The sequence below is a fragment of the Ptychodera flava genome, chromosome 14, assembly GCF_041260155.1.
Source record: "Ptychodera flava strain L36383 chromosome 14, AS_Pfla_20210202, whole genome shotgun sequence".
Lineage (NCBI taxonomy): Eukaryota > Metazoa > Hemichordata > Enteropneusta > Ptychoderidae > Ptychodera > Ptychodera flava.
The window spans coordinates 33328279-33349230 of NC_091941.1; the positions used below are offsets into that span (position 1 = coordinate 33328279).

The window sequence follows — 20952 nt, forward strand, 5'->3', positions numbered from 1 at the left end:
TACGGCGCGATACGCACTGGAAATGTTTGATTTTGACCTTACTGATTTACGCCAGTCTGGGCATCATTGCCTGGTGTAGACTAACAACGGTGACACTCTTGGCCTACAACTACCGCGGTACGCCCGTGCCGATGGTAGGAAGCCCTTGCGACGACGGGTACATTTACATCCCGATCACTTTTCTGATTCTGATCTACATGGTCTATTTGATAGAATGCTGGCACTGCCATACCAGAGTCGAACTCCAGTATAAGGAAGACGTTAGTGTGGTTTACGACATGCTGCAAAGGATGAAAGAAGCCTACCCCGTTGTCTGGTGGAGGGTCATATGTTACCATTATGTTCGACGGACTAGACAAGTAACGCGATACAGGAACGGCGACGCCTACACGTCAACGCAGGAGTATTATGAACGTGTGAATTCTCACTCGGCTCTGGGAGCGTTCGATTTCTCGGATTGCGGCGTCAAAGACATCTCCAAGGACCTAGTCGGGCTTGAAGATTACCCAGCGACAAAGATTAAATTTACCAAAAGTTTCATATTTGCAAACGAGGAAGCAGAAAACGACTACCTAGCTCAGCGTTCGAGATTCTTCGGCGAAAACGAGGGCCGGGATGATTACATGGAGACCCGAGAAGGAATGAATCTAAGTGATTTGGATTTCAAAGAGCATATGATTGCCTTTGCTGAATCGAACTCGCTTCCATGGTATGTGTCGTTAATTCTCTTTGGAGTCTTTCCATCTGTCTATTATCATGGCCACTTCGTGTCTTAATTGAGTACAAAACGGCTTACGTTCACTATCAACTTGAAAAGCTCTTCGGTACAAATTACTCAACTTACTCTTCCATGGAAAATTGGAATGGCAGCATCCAACTGCCGCGGGATGCCACAGTGACAAGCAGCCGCAGCTTGGAGATGAGGATCAGGAATAACCATCACATAGTGCCTAGCTATTCCGAGGCGCTGTTGATGGATGCGGCTAATGGAAACATTGTGCGTCACAGCTCTTCCTCGCGAGGGAACATCGCCAACGGCCATGCCGTCACAATTGCCCCTCCGGATGACGACAACGACGTGGATGACGACGATTTTGACGAGACCTCTCCAATAATCGAGGGCCAGCGGGACGGGACAAGGTTGCAAGAACGCGGGGTTGAACTGAACATCCCCGATGATTCACCACCGGGGTACGATGTTGCCCTGAACATGATGATGCCCGCAAGACAGACCACGGGCGAAGTATACTGCACAGTACCGATCGAGACATCGCTCTAACCCAGGGCTTTGATTTAAAATTTCACTTTCAGACACGATGGCTCAAAACGGGCTTGCAAATATTTGCCACAACATATTGTCAAAAGATCCTCGTGCTATTGTGACTTTTGCGTAAATGAACAAAATATTCTGTTGGGAAGAAACGACAGATACTATCGTTGTGATTTATCAGTATTAAATTGTCGATGAATGGCGTACTTGCTATCCAGAATCGAACTAATATAATTGCATATCTCTTGACTTGAAATTCTCTTACTTGCATCACAGTCTGTAATATATTGTTCAGCTGTGCTGTTTAGTATGCACTTGAGCAGTTTTTCGTAATAAATGTGTTTTCATAGAATAGTTGTCCATTAACCTGTCCTTGAAAGAATGTCATCCTGTGGCCCGCATTGATTTTAACCCCGAGCGTTTCCGTGGAGTGTCTGTAAAACGTCTCTAAGACTCTGTCAAATCACCTTGTCACTGCTAGGTCGTCCAATTAATCCTCACGAAAGAAGAAACCGTCAGAATTACTAAAGACGCGGGCTAATGGTATTTCTGTGTGTTTTGATTGAAGGGTGGGAGTTGAGGCCGAAGCGCAGACCGTATTGAAGGATTTCACATTTGAGTAATCTCTGTAGCAGTGATACGCCAGTACCTGTCATTTAACAAGAGATTGGTGTTCCTGCCTCGTATCAGCGAGTATGGAAACAAATTTCACGATTGAAACTCCTGAAAGCACGACTTAAGATACCTCAATAGACACATCATTATCCAGCGCTGTATTGCCATTTCTTCTTATACGCTCTAGTGTTGGCAGGACGACTCGATGGCATTGACGAAGTACGTGGATTACCATAATCTCCTAGATGCTGTTGAGCAAATATTGTATTATACCAGTACAAAGAGCTTGAATTAACAGTAAAGGTTATTGTATTAGCGCGTCTCACATTCTAAAGAAGTTCTCAAATTTTATCTTATTCGAAAAAGTAAATGAACCGACGAAATTTGATATTGGTGAAATACGTATCTCTTCTGAGATATTTTAGAATTACCATGTATGCAAATTCAACTAAATCTTCAACCCTAAGGTTAGCTTGTTGTCTTGCACAAATAAAACACTAACACACGCTGTGTTTTGAAGAGAAAACCTTAGAGAGTCGTCCTCGATTTCTAAAGTGCAAATCAACTGCTTTGACGCTGAAATCAGTTGCTGTGAGTCAAGCCTCACCGGGAGTAGAATACGGACGACTGAATCAAGTTTTTACAGGCATTCCCGGACAAGTCCATGATCAATGACTGACAGGAAATTGATAAGTGGCACCAGATAGCACAACGCGCTGTAATTGCATATCTTCTGCATAATAAATAAGACCAAATGGAATCTAAGCCTTATATAAGACGTCAAAAACAAAACACTTCAAATGATCTTTTGGCCAGATGAACAATGAATTCCGCCCCCTACCTATCTGCTTGAACTTAAAGCTTGATTTGGTCGACAAAATTAAGACCTCGCATTTACCTTGCCTCATCTGTTCCCCTGTACAGTCTTCTTATTTCAACGCCACGGCGCCAGTACAATAAAGAATTCGTCAGTTCCTATGGAAACCGATCAATTTCAGTTGCCTTGGGTGCCCGGAGGTGAGAAAAGAAAATCGTAGAATATGTATCTCACGTAATTTGAAAACCCTTGACGCCAGTAAACAATCCTCCTTCGGTTCTTGTGATGCTTATCCCTCCAAAATGTCTTGCATAATTAGTCATTATGCGTTCTTCAAAAGGACAGTTAACGGAATTTATTGTTGAAAGCTACTGATGTCTGTCTTTTGTGATTTTATGCTTGCTACTGTAAGCGTTTCAGCAGAAATCCGAAGATCGCAAAGCACGTTCACGAAGGCTGGGCGGAAGCAGCGACTCCTTGTGATCGAGGGTAAAAGACTCTACTCTCTGCGTAATTCAGCGTAATTATACGACCCGATGAACTCTTAAGCTTGCATTTAAGAAGAATGGTTGTTAACAGTGAGGTAAATTAGACTTGTAAGTTGATTTAATAAGATAATGGATCGACTTCAATCGTTTATATTGGACCTATCATTAAAATGCTACCATCCGCCATTCAGTTATTCGATCGACTTCCGGCATTGTGACTGTTGCGTAGGATTTAAGCATACACCAGTGATTCCGCTATTCTTACAATTCTTTTGCTTCGGTAGTTCACAAAGAAGAAATTTCATTGAAAATAAACCAAAAACTACACGCAGTAATTGATGAGATAGATTTACGAAAACCCAAATTTATTAAGCAATTTTCTGAACGACTTCTGAAAGGCCTAGATTTTTATACGGCCATAGCAAGTGACTGGCGTCGTTCTTAGACGTTAATACATTGACCTTTTGAGAAACCGCGTTTAATTGGAAGGAACCGTGAAAAAAGCTGTTTACATTTATGCGCGGGGTTTCTTCTGAACACAGTTTTTTATTTCACGCTAATAAACACTGACACCAACCGTTTATATTCCTCAATTCGAATTCAGTTCAATACGATGTCTATTACTTGTACGGTTCGTTCGAGCCAGTTTTCTGTTTGTCTCATCTTTTGCTTTTACAGTCTAAAAATATAGTACATTTTCTTTTAATATCTCCGGGAGTTCTGATGTATAGAGTTAGCTTTTAGCGTTACTGCCCCCTTCATCACATTTGTTTTCCGTAAAATTACATCGCTTGTCGACGTCACATAGTCTGTACCCCGCCAGCGTCGTCCACGCTCACCTTTACTCAGTGTTATGCTGAAAGCAGTAATGCCATGAATGCGCCGAACACGGCTTGATCAGAGGGACTTAGGTGTCACTCAGTGGGCATAGGTCACCCAGCTGAGCATGTGCACAATGACGTGATGGCAAGGATTCCAGTGGCACTGATATTTTAAGGTTTCAGAGTAAATATGAGCGAAGAAGGGTAATAAAAAGAACAAACCCAAATATAGTAAGTCTATAGGTGTACTGACTTAGCTGTACTGTTTTCTGTAGTGATGCATATCTATTCCCAGCGAAAGACGACGCAGTCAATTTTAATTCAGCGTTCCTAATCGATGCAAAGTACTCCAAGGAAAGCCGAGATTCTGCAATACGATAGCAATACACGATGCATGACGGACAGATTGTAAATAGATACTGCATTTGTCTGTCCGTATGTCTTTTTAATGGCAAATCGTATTTCAAAGAAAAGGGGTATAATCAATCGTGTCTCGTTGTCTTGTACGAGTGGACTTGAAAAGTCATTATCTGTACTTATCAATCCCTTTCCAGCTGACAGCTCCCCAATTGTGAAAGGGTAGTTTTGTTTAATTTTCGGCGAAATGCTTCTGCAGTGGGAACTTACGCACATCGCTCTAAGTCTTGAAGAACACTACACACAGCGGTGCCGTTATAAGCAGTAACTCTCCCACAGTGCGGCAAATGAATGGTTTCTCGTATATAAATGGCATAATCATAAAATTTAATAGAGCCTTGAGGATAGACAAGCTCAGTAAGGCCACTGTTCAATTTTACAATAATGATAAGAACATGGAATTGTTGTACTTTTTTATTCACTTTGAACTTGCGACACAGCTTTGCCAACGGTAATGACACCTGCGTCACACAACGATGGCAGAGATGATGTCCGAATCGTCCAATTCGATGGTTAGGCTATGTTGTGAAAAGAGCGCAGTCGGAGTTCTATGAAAACAGTAACCTCCCAATCAAGTTAGGCAAAACAACTGTCTCATCCCTAGCCGTCAAAAATTAACCCCCATACACAAATACAAACACCCAACTTGAGACAGTGACGTCGCTCCCTCGCTATGAAGCAGTCGCTGAAAGATTTTGATGAATTGAATAGCTGTCATTTTGAAACAAGACATCGATTTACGCGTTTGATTATTCTACATTTGTTTGCTCCAGGCAAGAAGACGCACGTATTAATGTACTAAACTTGCGGGAATGGAAGTTTAATATAAATCATCGGTTTTCCACTTTACTATCACTACGGGGATGATGAAGACACGGGACTGATTTTTATTATTGAATGTAGGCCTCAATCGAATAACCTTAGCACTTTGGAATTTACAGTTTTAGAAATCAGTGGGCAGGAATAACCTATGTCCTTTTAGAGTATAATGAACGTGCAAATGTGGATCCCTCCATAAGAAAATCTTTCTTTTGTTTGAAATAGGCTGAAGTAGCTTTTGGAAATAGTATTTTCAATGTGAGCTAGTTTACCCCTTTTGCGAATTATGCAACGGAAAAGACAAAGAGTTCCGTGAAAATCTACTGCTGCCCATAGGGGAACGACATAGGTATCCGCATTGGCAACATCATGCGATATATCGGTATACAATTGCTCGTATTCGCAAACTTTTGTGACTTTAGTGACTGAATATGGCCAGGACACATGTTAATGTTTGATTTCTGAATTGCTTCTTTAGTATTCACATATTAACGAATTTTACTCATGAATTATAATAAGAAACGTGGAAACTGAAAATTTTCCACTCTAAGGTCAGCCCATACGATATTTTCATATCCTTCAACAAAACATCCCTACATCTCTGTAAGAGCAAACACCGGGGTCATCTAAAGCGTGTTAACAAAAAGAAAAATCTTTAAGTATGATTAGAAATTCACAATAGAAACAGCCATCAAATCTTCGCGTGTTCGACATTCGTCTACCATTTCAAAAAAATGGTATTATATGTAACAGTTGTAGAAAGCAACAAGTATAACAGAAATTTTTGAAAAATGTGTTAGAAGTATGTTATTAGTGACAGCCAATGAGATGCACTACATCGCAATTTGTATCTAACTTCTAATTTAGTCAAACATTCTTTCAATTCTCCTCATTAAACGAACTAGCCATTTTACTGCATTACAACAATATTAACAACAACAACATTCATGTGGTATCGAATAGATGTGTAAATTTGATAGTTGCAGTAAATTCTATGCTATTTTCGATAACTGGTCATCATACAGAGAAAACAGAGAAAACATAATCCGGGTGAAGATTATTCGGTGCCGTATATCCAATGAATAATAACTTTTTTCTGCGAGGATTCCAATGCGTGTACGCATGTGCACCATTTTCTACCATTTATATTGAATGAGGAACCCGTTCATCGTTTATCACGGTAAAACTTCGCATGCGGTTTCAGTCTTCGCTCAATAATACCTATACAAGCATTCTGCAGTAAGAACAATTTGCAAAAAATGCAGTTATTTGCCTTTAATGATACTTGCATGCGAAAATAATTGTGAAGTTAGCGGTTGTCAAAATGCACTCATGGGACTAACGAAGAAATATTCCATAATAAGACGAAATGTCCCTACTTGAGTTCTGCGAAAAAAAGACATCCGTGATCATCAATTCTTTCATGTACTCCCTTTCCATTGTCAGTGAATGAAAGAGAGATCCAATCTATCAATATATGGATGAAATAGAGGGGGGATTGCATTTGATTTATTTCCTGTAAAAAATACATTTTATCGTCACAGTGTCAGATGACAAATCTGTTGACTGAAAAAGTTGGCCGACTCCCCTAAATTCTGACCTTTATTGTTTTTAGGACAAAAAGGTAGACGATATTTCAATGGGAGCCGACATGAGCTTATGGGTGCCGCTGCCTACTAATTTAGCAAGCATATTACTAACTTACTGAGCCCAAAGTTATTACAGCTGTGCTGGCAGATAACACTTTCTTGGCAATATAATGTAGGGACACAGTAGACACAAAATATATATATATATATATATATATATATATATATATATATATATATATATATATATATATATATATATATATATGTACAGTTCATGCCCGAAGAATAGTGTTTCATTCTGTGCGGACAAGTACAACTTTTGAAGCGTCTTCGAGTCGTCACACACTTGAAGTAATAACTATGTATTTCCATCTCGTAATATCACGGCACTGAATTTAAAAATAAGATGAAGCTTTAATACATTTTAAAGGGACCATAGCTGTAACGGTTGATAACATGTGAGTTTTTTTCATTCCGTAAAACAAACTTTATGTTTAAATTAACTCCCTAAAGTATCCATGCCAACACAAAACTTTGTGTTCAATATAGAATGTTATCGTTGACAAATGAACTCTATTCCAGACTAAAATTCAGATGTCAATGTCACGGGACATTACATACATTCAGGCTACCTTGCCAAGTAGAACATTAGGCATTTCGACGATATTTTATGATAATGACGAGAAAAAAAAGGAAAAAAAACTTCGAAAGGCCGCAGAAAAGTGTAATATACAACTGATGGAGTTAGAAGTCACCAGGAATGCATTATTATCCATGCCAGAGTGGGTAGTTGAACTAGCCACACTTGAAAGTTTTAAAGGTAAATTGTTTCATTCTGTGCGGACAAGTACACCAATCGATAACAAAATGAGCTATGAAGTGAATTATCAGAAACATATTTTTGCTTAGGTGAATAATAATTCCATTTATTGACTGAGCCTTAATTTTCGGCTGCCTCAATCGTGCACAGGGCAATAAAATGATTCTTAGAGGGGTTATAGCTGTCTAATTTACTTATCTATTAATCCACGCATGCAAATCCAGATAGCATAAATTTACATTTGCAAATATGTCTGGTTTGTTTTGTAGAAAAGTAAGTAAATTTACAACTTAGAGCTGACAAGGTGATCCCTCCCGTGCATGAGCTTTCTGGAGAGTTTTCAACAACAAGCTCTCTTACCCAAGTACGCTAGTCAAGGATTTCATAAAGTTTTGCATATAATCATTTCCCCCTATTAATATGTAGCTATATGTCCATCTGTCTCCAAAGTTCTCCCAAGCTATTAATCAAACATCCCTTGATATATTTATTTAAAAGTACGACGAAATAGTTTCTACACGTCTTTTTATTATCTCATTCATATTTATGTCTATCACTCTTATTTCAATTTTATTATGCCCGAGGCTTATGTTTTCCTTTAGTATACGTGTTAATATTGTTCTTTATAGAGCCATGTGTATTGTTAATTCAGAATTGACAAATCCTCGCACTATCCAACCGTATATTGCATCGTATTCCGTCCGCTAAAGTTCTCATTGCCTTTGGCAATTCTGCCTTGTTTTATTTTAACTTCCAAGGGGTTTGGGTCGGATCGTCCCATCGAATTTGAAATTCTGAAAGTGAAATACGATTAACAGCCTTGCATAACATCTTTAATCGACCCATTGCCAGACGGGGACAAAAGGTGGCGCGTCATCATTTGTATCCATGGCAACGTCTTCCGCTCTCATGGGATGTTTGTTATTTCTGCGACGCAAAGTTCAGAAAATGCCAGTTCCGCGTCTTAAACTTTTATTGTGATATATATCTGAGGTGACTGAAACATCGGTCATTCTTTTTAACAACATTTCAAGACATAGCTTCGCAATTTCCGCCGTAGAGAGCTTGGAGCTGTGTTCTTTTATTGGTGTTTTTGAATTGATGTCCACGTCATCAGCCCTTCACGACAATATCCTTCAATTTCTTTCTCAGGAACGGATAAAGCCCGAGGCCTTTTTGGCTGGAAAATCTAAGATCTTAAATTATTCGGCAGGGTACTTCCTCTCCATCTCATTGCTCCGTAATCCGCGGTCAAAACCTCTCACGGTGGATGTAAATTAAGATCGCTTCGGAAAAGTTATCAGTCGATACCTGCACCGGGGATTTAGCAATTAATCGAAACCAGTCTTGAATTTCAATCATTTCCAGCGCCCTCCTCAAAAACAGCTATATTCGCATCTTGTGAACTCGTCGCCAAGACCCATATACGTCGGCTCAGCTGGTTGCAGATTACTGCATCCCTTGCAAGTTTTAATAGTGCGAGTACTCGCTTTTTTACCTCGTTTCAATTTACCTTCAATAAGTTTTCTTATTCAAAATGCCTCGAAGAATTTTCCCTTCATTCGCGTACTAGTTAAAATGAAAATTTCTCAGTGACCCCAAAACTAACTGGCACAATTTCCTTCTCGGATCGCTCGTTTGTCGACGGTATGCAGAAAGCTTCTTTTGCCGCCCTGATGCACAACGTCAGTTATACAACATTTAAATTGGAATTTTCCCGTCTCGGAAGGACAAGTTGCACGCACAATTGATGATGTAATTGAAATGTTTCACTTGAAGGGAAGATAGAGGAGACGCGATCCAAACAACAGCAACAGAAGCAGGATTGCTATTCACGAAACGCTTCTTATAACGCGTGCACAATGTATCAATACGTAACGAGGTCAGACGACAGGCAGTAAATTGTGATCATGAAATTAAAATTTCGTCTTTTCTTCTCGTCCTCAGGGCCATCTTAATGAGTTACTGCGAGAAGGAAATTGCGTTGCTGAAAGTATAACACTATTTTACATCTGAATAGCACAACGAAGATGCGACAACACGGCATGCATTAAACATTCCTCACTGACATGTACATAAATGTGCTCCTTTGTCACTATTGCTGTGTGTCCAAATATGTTTGTGAACAGTTGATGATATATTTTTTTAAATTCAGAATTGATTGCATAACATTGGTAATGAAATGACACGCGGTCACAAAGGGAAGACGGTTCGAAGCCTAATCTTGTTGTGCTCGCACAAAGTTCACAGTGAAAGAAATAATTATTCAATATTTATATATGCCACGATATGGAATGCATAGGGTACGTTTTTGTTGTTGAACTCGGCAGTGCGTGCCTTGTGAAGAACCCACAGTCAGATGACATTTGCAACATGACGTATGACAAAGAGAAATATGCCGCCGCTGGTAATTTCAACTATTGATCCAATTTGTTGATTTTCAACAAACGCTGTGTCATTGAAGGTTTTCCTCTTTCAAGTCTCTCTCTTTCAAACCCCGCAGTGTAATGTCAAAATCTAGACGAAATACGAAGTTACAATTCTGCACTTCTTAATGGCCATTATCAGTGCCATTGTGATTAGCAATTTCATTTCCTGGACATTACGTTTGTAATAATGATATGGTTATATGCCTGTTTATTGCACATCTTTCTCGTTAGACATACTTTAAATATCAATAGAGATTACTGAATTAAACAATGATTAAAAAGCTGTCATTTTCTCACAGGGACGCCATCGAGGTGTATTCTTTCAGCTGTGCGCTGCAGAATTTTAAGAGGTATTAGAATACGCCAGATATTAATTTCTGAAAATGGAGCTGAAAAGTTCTCAAGTTTCTAAAATTTCCAGATCTTTTAAAAGTGAATCCTGGGCCAATTGGATAGATGGTGAAACACATCTTTTCAATTCGGGCAAATGTTGTAAACATGCTCATTTTTTTTCATAGGTCAACCCTGAAACTAGCCTGGCTCCCAGAATCTAATATCTACGTGTCGACTGTATTTGTTTAAAGGGAGGCAGTCGTCGGAACTGCGCTCAAAGGTCGCTAGGGACCCGGTGCAAAAAATGTACCCAAGGTACGTTGGCGATTGATGAAAGTTGAAACATGTTTGTCATCATGTACATCGTAAATCTTAAATGTTGCAGCTATGTTGACATGATGCGTCTATATATAGTGCACGAAATACATTGCTTGTAAACAAGAAGGTCGCACATGCGCATTTCCGACGACCGCTTCCCTTTAAGACTATTGCTCGCATGTTTCATCGTCAATGTGTCGGGGTGTCAGTATTGCCTTCATAATCCTTAGCCAGAAGAGGACGTGTAGAGTTTCCTTAGAGATAACTGGAGCAGACAAGTGGCACTAATAGTTTGTGAAATGCTTGTCACTCCGTTTCAAAATATCGCTCTAATGATTTCTGCCCCCTCTTAATCCCGTGAAAATATGAACATGTATACTTTGGTATCTTGTATTCAAGATGTACCTATAGTCTATTCAATATACTGCATGTCCCACTGGACCCTCGGAATTGATAAACATCGTCGTCACGCTGTTAGATGTGAAAGTCGACATTTGTGAGTCTTTAAATCCCCAAACGGTTTTATCTATAAGAAGATGTCGTTGCAAATTGTGTGATGATTCTGAGCCGACTTGTCAGAAGCTTTCGATCGGTTATTGGATAAATCCTATTCGAAAAAAAAACCCCTGGCGATAAAGCAACTGTTGCGGCATTAACTCGTATAGTCGATCCTGATCAATTCGTCTTTCATATTCCCTTTGATTGGCTCTGGAAAGCAGACTAGAGAGAAGACGCGGCGGTCTCATCTCAGTCGCACTTAATAAGGCGGTTCTCTTTTTCATTTCGGACCCAGGTGTTCAGGAATCGCTTCGAAGCGGCCGACGGAACGGTGGCGAGGCTTGGCGAATCGTGATCGTGAGAAGATGTCAAGTCAAGCGTTTGTTTGCTCGTCGACGCTGATCTTCACTTGGCATTTAGGAAAGTGTACTCTTTGGGCAACATAACCTTCTAATCGTGAAGGTGTTCTTCATGAAAATTTGATGAACCAGATGTTTTGCCTACATCCGTCTTCCACCGATATTTTTAGACTGGGCATTTAGTGGACTTCTTGAACAAGACAAGAAATAGTTGACATTTGATGATGATGACGACGACGACGACGACGACGGTGATGATTATGATGATGATGATGATGATGATCATCATCATCATCACCATCATCATCATCGTCATAGATGATAATATCGCAAGATAAAAACTGAAAACCAGAGAATGGCAATATAATAAAAAAAATACCGCAATTATACGATGTCGCTCAAATTTGATCAGAATTGGTACATACCAAAGATCAACAATAAGTGTTATTTCTATCTGTTCAGTGCAGGAAAATTATACGTTGATGTTATGACAATTTGTGCACAGTACAACCAGAAAAACAACAAGAAATATTTAAACCAGAAAATTAAGAATGACAAAAGTAAATAAGGTCTGAAACTTTAGGTACCGAAGGTCAACTTTAGCAACATGCATAGCAGAGAATCTTTCAACCATTGATGTACAAAAATAGACATCCATGGTTTCAGCAGATCTGTTAATATGTCACAGTTCATAAACAATGACAGGAAATGACCAATTAGCTGTTTCAGTTACTGCTACCACTCCCAAACATAATAGGTACCCTGCATACAAATAGGTTAAAGGTCAAAATCCTCTTATTCAGATGTGTGGGCTGATTCGGTTCACTGCCACCACTCCTGCACACTTGCAGTATTTCCCTTTTTCTTACCTCATTTGCACATTTTGACACTGATGTGTTCATTGAACAAATTCACATCTCAACCCCTACATCTACCTGTACACCAAATACTGAGACGGTAGCTTTGGCAGTATGGGAGCCTTTGTGTGTGACGGACATACATCCGCACATACATACCCACAAATATACAGACATACAGACGCCACTCAGACTCATCATATAAGCTCTTTTTGGTATTTATATATAAAACCAAATATGAGCTAAAAACAAAATGATGAAAATGTCTCGAAATTGTAAACAAGTTTCACAAGGCAATGTCACAGTAAAACAGTGGAAATAACAAAAAAACCCCCGCTGAAATATTTATGTAATAATGACGAAATAACCTAGCATTGGTAATGAAATAAATAGTTAGAATGATATGAATGATTGAATATTTAATATTCTCGGTGATCTCGCCCAACGTCTACCAAACCTTTCACCTTCAGCTTCCCTCCTCAATTTTTATTGAATGGTGGTGTATAATTTTAATCCTCCGACATACATGATATCCGTTGCATGCCGGTTTGTGCGACACGAGGATTGCGATAGCATTGTGAGATGATATAATTGGAACAAAACATCCAATCGGAACAGCTGTCACTCACAAAACATCACACGATCCCATCTCATCATGCGTGATCATATTTTGTTTCGAAATGATTTGTTTTCCATTTAACTCGCATTTATTAACGCAAAAACCACGGGTCAATTTCTTCAAACCATGTTGGTTTCAGTGAACATTGACGCATGGCAATAACGAGATTAAGGCAGTTTAATGCATTTGTAATGAGATTCTGGTGCACGCCATTCACTGGCCATTCGTTCACCGAAGGCGTGTTTCTAATGAGCCAAAACCCATTTCATCTTAACAGTCTTTGTAATAAATGTTGACGGGTTTTCCAGCATTGTGACGTTTAATTATTTTAATTCTCAGGTCTGTTTTATAGAATTAAAACGACAAACATATAAGGCAATAAGGAGCGTTGTTGATATAAAAAGAGCTTTTCCAGAGAAAAAGAGGACACAAAGTGTTTTTTTCTGTGTGATGCGACTCCTTTTGTTGATGATCGTTTAACGGTAGCATGGCTCCAGTTTTTTGCAACCTTGGTAATATGCAAAGTACGATCCATGATTTTAAGTGAAAGTGACGTGTATCCCTGTCCTTATTCACTTTTTCAATTCAATTTTAGTGTAAAATGTCAATAAAAAGAATACCAGTACACCGTGGTTTAAATTGCATTTCCTGTCTGCTGTTTATTACGTGTTTCAATGTGACGTCCATTACATATTATCAAGAAAATGTTGCATCGATAGCACGCTGTGTACGGATAACAGATTACCCTGACGATGAAACAACAAAAATTACAAAACACTTAACAGAGCTAGACTACTTCCTATACTATCGCCGAATTGTACACATTTAAAAATCAATACTAAATCAATAATCGAGTGATAATACTGACAATCAAGGCGATATTCATCATCATCATCATCATCATCATCATCATCATCATCATCATCATCATCATTTAATTATTTATTTATTTATTTATTTATTATTTGACGGGTCAACAGGCCAAAAGGCCCAATAACAGACTCCGAGAAAATAAATACAAACAAGCAAACAGTACAATATCAACAAACATAATAAAAAACAAATACAATATGCACAGAATGAAAACAGAGAAAGGACCCTAAGAATAAAAATATCTGGACACAAACGTCTTAAAAGCAGTTTAATCATCATCATCATCATCATCATCATCATCATCATCATCATCATCATCATCATCATCATGGTTTGTTGTTATCATTAAGTTACAAGACACGATGGCTTTACTCTTATTCACAATAGCGACATTTCCCACCGTTCAACGACTTTATTTATTGCCAGGGCGCAAATTCTCTCCTTCAGCTGCAACCTCTCACGAGAAATAAAAAGCATCTTTCTTCTATGCGACGTGATGTTTCAAAGCGTCTAAACAGGAATGGAATATTTTGCGCCTTGTCACGTTCTATGGCAATCAAAAGACAGACATTGCACGTAAAGCACAATCAAATTAGCGTTATGTGATTGGGAAATGTGTTCTGCGAGAGAGTCAATATTTTCCGTGCTGACGGCTGTGCATACAAAAAGCTACCTCATCTGCCTCCATGGCTATACCTTTGTCAACACTCTGCATATAAAGAAGCAGTTGTTCAGCGGGAATTGATGTCTTCGGGCTTGAACGATCGATATACTTAAGACAAAACGAGTCCGCGCAGTGCGAGAGTACGGTCAAATGACGTTGTGCGCTAAAAACGGAATCCTCCCCTCTACAGATATAGGTGAGCGTGGTTTTCTCAGCAAGGCGATCATTAGAAGAGAAACTCTGTGATTTTTCCTGGCCTTACATACATCACGTTCTATGTAATCTTTGTCCGGTCTAATCTTCCGGAGTAGCGGAGCGATAAAAATCTGCTGCAACCCAATTTAACCAGGAAAATAAATACTGAAAGACCCTATAATATTGTGATAATAGGTTTTGTACACATGCAATGCTCTCAACCTCGATATAACCTAGTTACAATATGACTAGACTCCCCCTGTCCTACAATGTCTGTAACTTAAGTTAATTCATCGCAGAGAAAGAAACTACGCGATAATTTGCGTTTTGAGGGTCTATCGATGGGTTAAGATTATTATGCACCAATGATCGTGCTGTGAATGTCAAAATACAAATATTTCGGTAATCGTTCCACGCCATTTACACACAATCGTTTCGTCAGGTAGAATTAATTTCGACAAGATGTCACCCTTGAACAGATATATTCATGTTGTAAGCTTAGTCTCATTTCAAAATTCCCGTCACAGTTTGCTCGAGCTGAAGTCGATCGCTAACAAGCAGATGATCGATAAAGACAGGGGTATCAGGGTATTAAAAATGTAACGCGGCGACCGGGAGCCCACAGCGAAAATTGGCACAAGCAGAGGACGGCCTGGTATTTTAAGGTCGCTCCTGTGGATTATGTCAGATAAGCCAATAATTTCCGAACGTTAACCATCTGCCACCGCGTTGTCGATAATCCCAACCAATCGATTGGAAGGTTAAGTATCTATGCCACACCTGTCAAAGACGACAAAATATATTGATGTTTCAGAGCACGTAATATTCCATCAGGGGAATGACATACGCTAAAAGCAAGCATACCACAAGGGTCGCCGGAGCGCAGCCAAGCCATCCGTTCAACCATAAAAACCAATTTACAATCATTTTCATGGTGACCTCCTGGGCCAGCACTTAATTTGGAGGATTTGTTAAAAATTTTATCCGTAAAATGGATGACTTTATTTTCCCCAACATCTTTGATGTATTCGAGTGTGTTCACGAACATCTCTTGAAAAGGGGAGGGGCTGGAGAATTGGGGGCACTTGAACACATTTAGGGTACGTGCGGAGGACTTGGGATTACTCTGGGCTGAAAAGAGGTTACAAAAAATGCTGCTGATTGTAAATTTCATGGTGGACCAATATTGACCGTGTCACACCCAGAAAGGTTGGCAAAATCACGTGAAACTGCACATTTCACTTCGCTGTGTCAAGAGAAACGTTGCTTGTTTGAGAGCAGTTCAAACACAAATGATATAGATTACAATGACCCTCTCGTTCGTTTGGGAATTCATGCTCACAGTCCAAACCCAATAATTTGCAGTATTCTCCAGTAGGGTCATGAAACCAAAGGTGTGCGTTGAGCTGCCAGACTAATTGGCGACTGACATTCTAACGGACCATGTAGACTCCCTCTCCGATACACCCACACTCGACGACAGACTAGCTTCAAGTGGAACAGTATGCAAACATTGACTGGCTTCTTCTTGGGGAGTGTCACTCAAAAACAATTCTTTAGTCTCAAGAGATAAATGGCTCCTGTTAGACTCACACTGACAGACTAAAGGTGAACAAGACTGATGTTTCCAAATACAACCAGTCAATATGTTTTTAACCTCAAATGTTTATTTCAGTCGTCACTTACTCAACCATAGATGGCTCTGTTTTTGTACAAAATGCATAGATACCACTTTGATATTTCGTTACATGAGTTTACCGAAACGTTGGCAATAGTTCAAAAACCATTGTGTATAGTCGTATTTTAACATAAATATTACGTCCCATGTGAGGGTACAATTGCAATTATCACAACTCATATTTATGGATCAGAATTACATTGCAATAAAAAGTGGTGAACCATGCGATCCACGGCAGCAGTGAAGAACGTGAGAGTGAAAGTAGTTCTGATTCGAACACAGACGAACGCGTGAGTTTATTGAGAGTGAGAGAATGACACTGGGACTGTATTCATGTATACAATACCAATATGGAAAGAAAACTCACGGAAAACAATGAAAAGCAGATTTTAAATCAAAAGATATTCAAGTAGGCCTATATCATGCTAGATTTAGTTTTGTACACCCATTCGTCATGTACAGTTTTTATTTCGTTATGTTAGGGGAATTCATGTATTTTCCATTTTCCCAGTGATCACTGTTTTGCGTTTTAACAGCCACCGCCTACGTTGTGGACGGAAGACATTTGGGGATACTTCAAAATTATTTTGAGGTGGGATGGGCACTTCAAATTATCTTTAGGTCATGAGGGGATACTTATGACAATTAGCGAAAAATTGCTAGATTTCCCCGGCCCCTCCATAGGTGTCTGCCTTTGCTGCATCCTCGCAGAACCTTCTAATTGACTTCCTTGTATATACATACTGATTTATAGAACAACATTGATCACATTTTACATCGATAATACATGAGTTGTGGATAAAACAAACAAAAAATCTTGTCATTTCTCTCTGTGATATCATCACGTATCGTTGAATTTTTATGACTACAGTAACCATCGCTGAATATCCTGACATATTCATATATACGTAGTGATTGGTGCATGGGTCTCTGTCTGTCCTGCCTGCCTGCCTGCCTGCCTGCATGTATGCATGTATGTATGTATGTATGTATGTATGTATGTATGTATGTATGTATGTATGTATGTATGTATGTATGTATGTATGTATGTATGTATGTATGTATGTATGTATGTATATATGTATGTATGTATGTATGTATGTATGTATGTGTGCAGCGTACATGGGTACGCAATAATAATTTGTGTATATACACGCACATCAATACAAAGACAGACGGACTGGAGCAGATTCCCAACAATGTTTCATTGCCATTGGGTGTTTTACAAACAATGAATTGTTCTGAATGTAATTGACAAAATCATCGATTGAGATGTAATTCAAAGTCAATGTCACTTCGTTCAAACTGGCAATAAGTTTCACTATCAACGTGAATGAATGGATGCTAGGTTTTATGCAGAGTTCTAGCAGCTCTTAAAATCCAAATGGAAAGAACATGAGTAGGCTTTTAAATGGAAAACGTCACTCCACGTCTTTCACAAACAAGTCAATATCAAGATCACCGCTGGACTGTCTGCTTTGATAATCTTGATATATGGAGTGATATCGGAATTAAGTATTCATGGCACGACTTTATCTCTCCAATCGCCGTCAGCTGATATGATCATGCATACCCATCGCGCATATATGCCTCTCAATAATCTAGCAGTGTTGCATACACGGAACTACACTCAAAGCACTCGGTCACAATTACCCAGTCACCGTCTGGGGATTTTTAGTAAGGCGGCACATAGTCCCTCGATGGTTGAATACAACCAGTGATGCATACATGGAAAAAATCAAGTCGTAAATGTTAAATATTTCAACAGGGAACAGCCGACAGCAAATACTTTTTGAAAATTTTTGTCACGAATACTGTCGATCTCCGAATGCCTCGACCGAACCGCGTGGGACTTTCGAAGTGGAAAGAAAATGAAATCGATGGAACACAGGTTGCTAATATGTCTTAATGTGTCTGTAATTTTTTAATTAACGTTTACAGTGATTTATCAACATTGCAATTTGTGTCAGGGTATATACACGACACAACATCGAATTTCTTTCAAGAAAGATGATACGATTTTAATAGTACGTTGATTGGAAACTTGAAAACGCATTAAGAAATCACTGTTGTTTTGTGTGCTGTGGGTCAGTCCTTTTAAAATGCGATGCAATATTCTACTGCAAAAAGAACCTTGTTTATGCATGGGCAGCATTCCGTTGGTTATCACAGTCCATGAATGAATGCATACAAATCTCCACAGCTTATCGCGAAATTTCCGTTTCCGTTTTTTAATTGTAAATCTGCAATAAGTATGCGAAAGAACAAGACTTCTGTCATGAACAGCTAATGTGCTGTCCAGTGGGAAAATCGCCTCAAAGGTCATTGTAGACTTAACCAAAATTTATGAAGGATATTTTTTTTTAATTAGGTTTCAGGCCCATGTGATCATGCTGTACCAAAACGAGGTGAGCTATGATAACAATGTTCATGATCGGGTAAAAAAAGGAAAGCATAGTCAATAAACGATAATGTTAGGATACAAACCGAAATGGTGTTCAAAGAATGGATGGTTTTGGGAAACGGGCCACCGCATAATCAGAGTCTAGTCACAAAGGTCAGTTCGCAGTAACGATCTAGCGTACAATGTTCATTTCATACTTCGATACTGCATCTGCGCTTGTATATGCTTCCATTATCTCAAGCTCACCGCATAATAACATTCAACATCGAGTCGTGAAAATACAACTGTACACCCTTTTTTTCACACTCTGCATGGACCAGAGTGTGATTTAGACATTCCTAATTGTCCCATCGGCCATCTGCTGGAGTGTAAGCATGAACAGGGCAGTACCCTCTGCCGTACCCTCCGCGAGAAGAGATGATCAGAGTGAGATTCTTCGTGAAACATCATTACAGACTTATAGGAATACATGTCATGAAACAAGATTATTTACGTTCAACTTGGAAATTGTACCTGGCAACAACAGAGCGAACACAATGTAAAAGATGCGAACAGTATATTTTGTATGGTAAGAATGCCTCAATTACAGCAGCGAGGGAACATAGGTCGACCTTGAACCTCAATGTCCATGGGCGAAGGGACCAGATATGGATCTTTTCTAGATCACTATTATTTAAAATCAATCAATTTTAAGCTCTTTTACTGCCATCAAGTGCAATTGGGTAACGTTAGTAAAGTCTATATTTTTATGCAAGACAGTACGAGTACGTGCACTTAAATCTGATATTAAAAAGCTGTGCAATGGAGAATGCAGATAAATATTTACATCTCCACTCGAGGTATATATTGGCATTAGAATTGTTCTGTTGAGGAAATCTCTTCCTCGCGTATATCTTTGCGGACATGCGCACTGTGCTGAAATTGACGAGTTTCTTTCGAGAGAACTGTTGTTTTCCATCATGCGCACTGGAAGGAAATAAAATCTGAACGGCGACAGGAAAGTTGAAAAATGGCGGAGGCAAGGACGATATAAGGTGACTTTCAAGGTCGTAACCATGGTATTTGATTAGGACAGCGGGAAAAAATGCCTTCGGGCGTAAAAATCGTCACGGCAAATCCCCACTCAAGACGAATGTGAAATTGAACGATAAGTGAAGTTTGCCCCGATTTACAATATACATGCAAATCGTCTCTGGCAGGCAGTCGTTCTGCGCAGGCGTCGGTATGCTTGTAACAGTTGTTTTCCATGATATTGTCATGGTGGGAAGTTGCCAAAACAGCAAATCAGCAGCATACAGTGGTGAACATTGTTCTGTATAAATATGTAGATCAGTATGTTTAATTTTACAGGAATATCATTTTTGATGGTATAGCTTACACTATTTTCTTTCAGTGGTCTTAATTAGAAATATACCTTTCTCGTACTCGAACGCGAAAGCCTTAAAAGGAGTGAAACATTAATTTAAAGCAGCCCCATTAGCAATAATTTATGATATTTTTCACTACTTTTGTTCCATCCATAAATTATTGTCTTTTTCGCGATATCATGTTGAAATTCTTTGTGTTTAAACTGTCGATACAGCCTGTGTCTGTTTAATGTCCGATGGTACTGTCGGTAAGTGAATGTTTAGTCCTGAAAGGAACCATTTATGAAGAACAACGTTGCATATTGTACTCGATATACTCTGTTTGCATGATTAATATGTAATAATAAAGCTATATGTAACATAGTGAAAAGTGTGAACAAAAATAAAGAAAATATAATCGAAGGTCACGGTTATGGTTACTTTCAACAAGCAACGCGAGAGAGAGAGAGAGAGAGAGAGAGAGAGAGAGAGAGAGAGAGAGGGAGAGAGAGAGGAGAGAGAGAGAGAGAGGGGGGGGGGAGAGATAGGGATCCGTTAATCTCACTCTTATATAGCAACCGAAATGCCTTATCATTGCATAAAGCATCACATACTTTACAGTGCTTATGTTGTCAATATAAACGGTATGCTTATTTATTTCTGTATTCGGGGACTAGATTGGTAAATCGATTGAATTTGGAGTAGGGTGCACCTAGTATC

The 20952-nt window shown here is 39.2% G+C and overlaps 2 protein-coding genes across 2 annotated transcripts in view; one reads left to right on the forward strand and one right to left on the reverse strand.

Annotated features, from left to right (window-relative positions):
• LOC139150238 (protein shisa-5-like) overlaps positions 1-20952 on the reverse strand; it is a 192253-nt gene that overhangs the window by 28535 nt on the left and 142766 nt on the right. The gene's annotated exons all lie outside the window — the stretch shown is intronic.
• LOC139148821 (transmembrane protein 151B-like) lies at positions 132-776 on the forward strand. The gene has a single exon (XM_070720253.1). It carries the CDS (start codon positions 132-134, stop codon positions 774-776), a length of 645 nt encoding a protein of 214 aa, XP_070576354.1.

Coding starts and splice junctions, on each gene's coding strand:
- LOC139148821 (XM_070720253.1), top strand. CDS start 132: ATGGTAGGAAGCCCTTGCGACGACGGGTACATTTACATCCCGATCACT.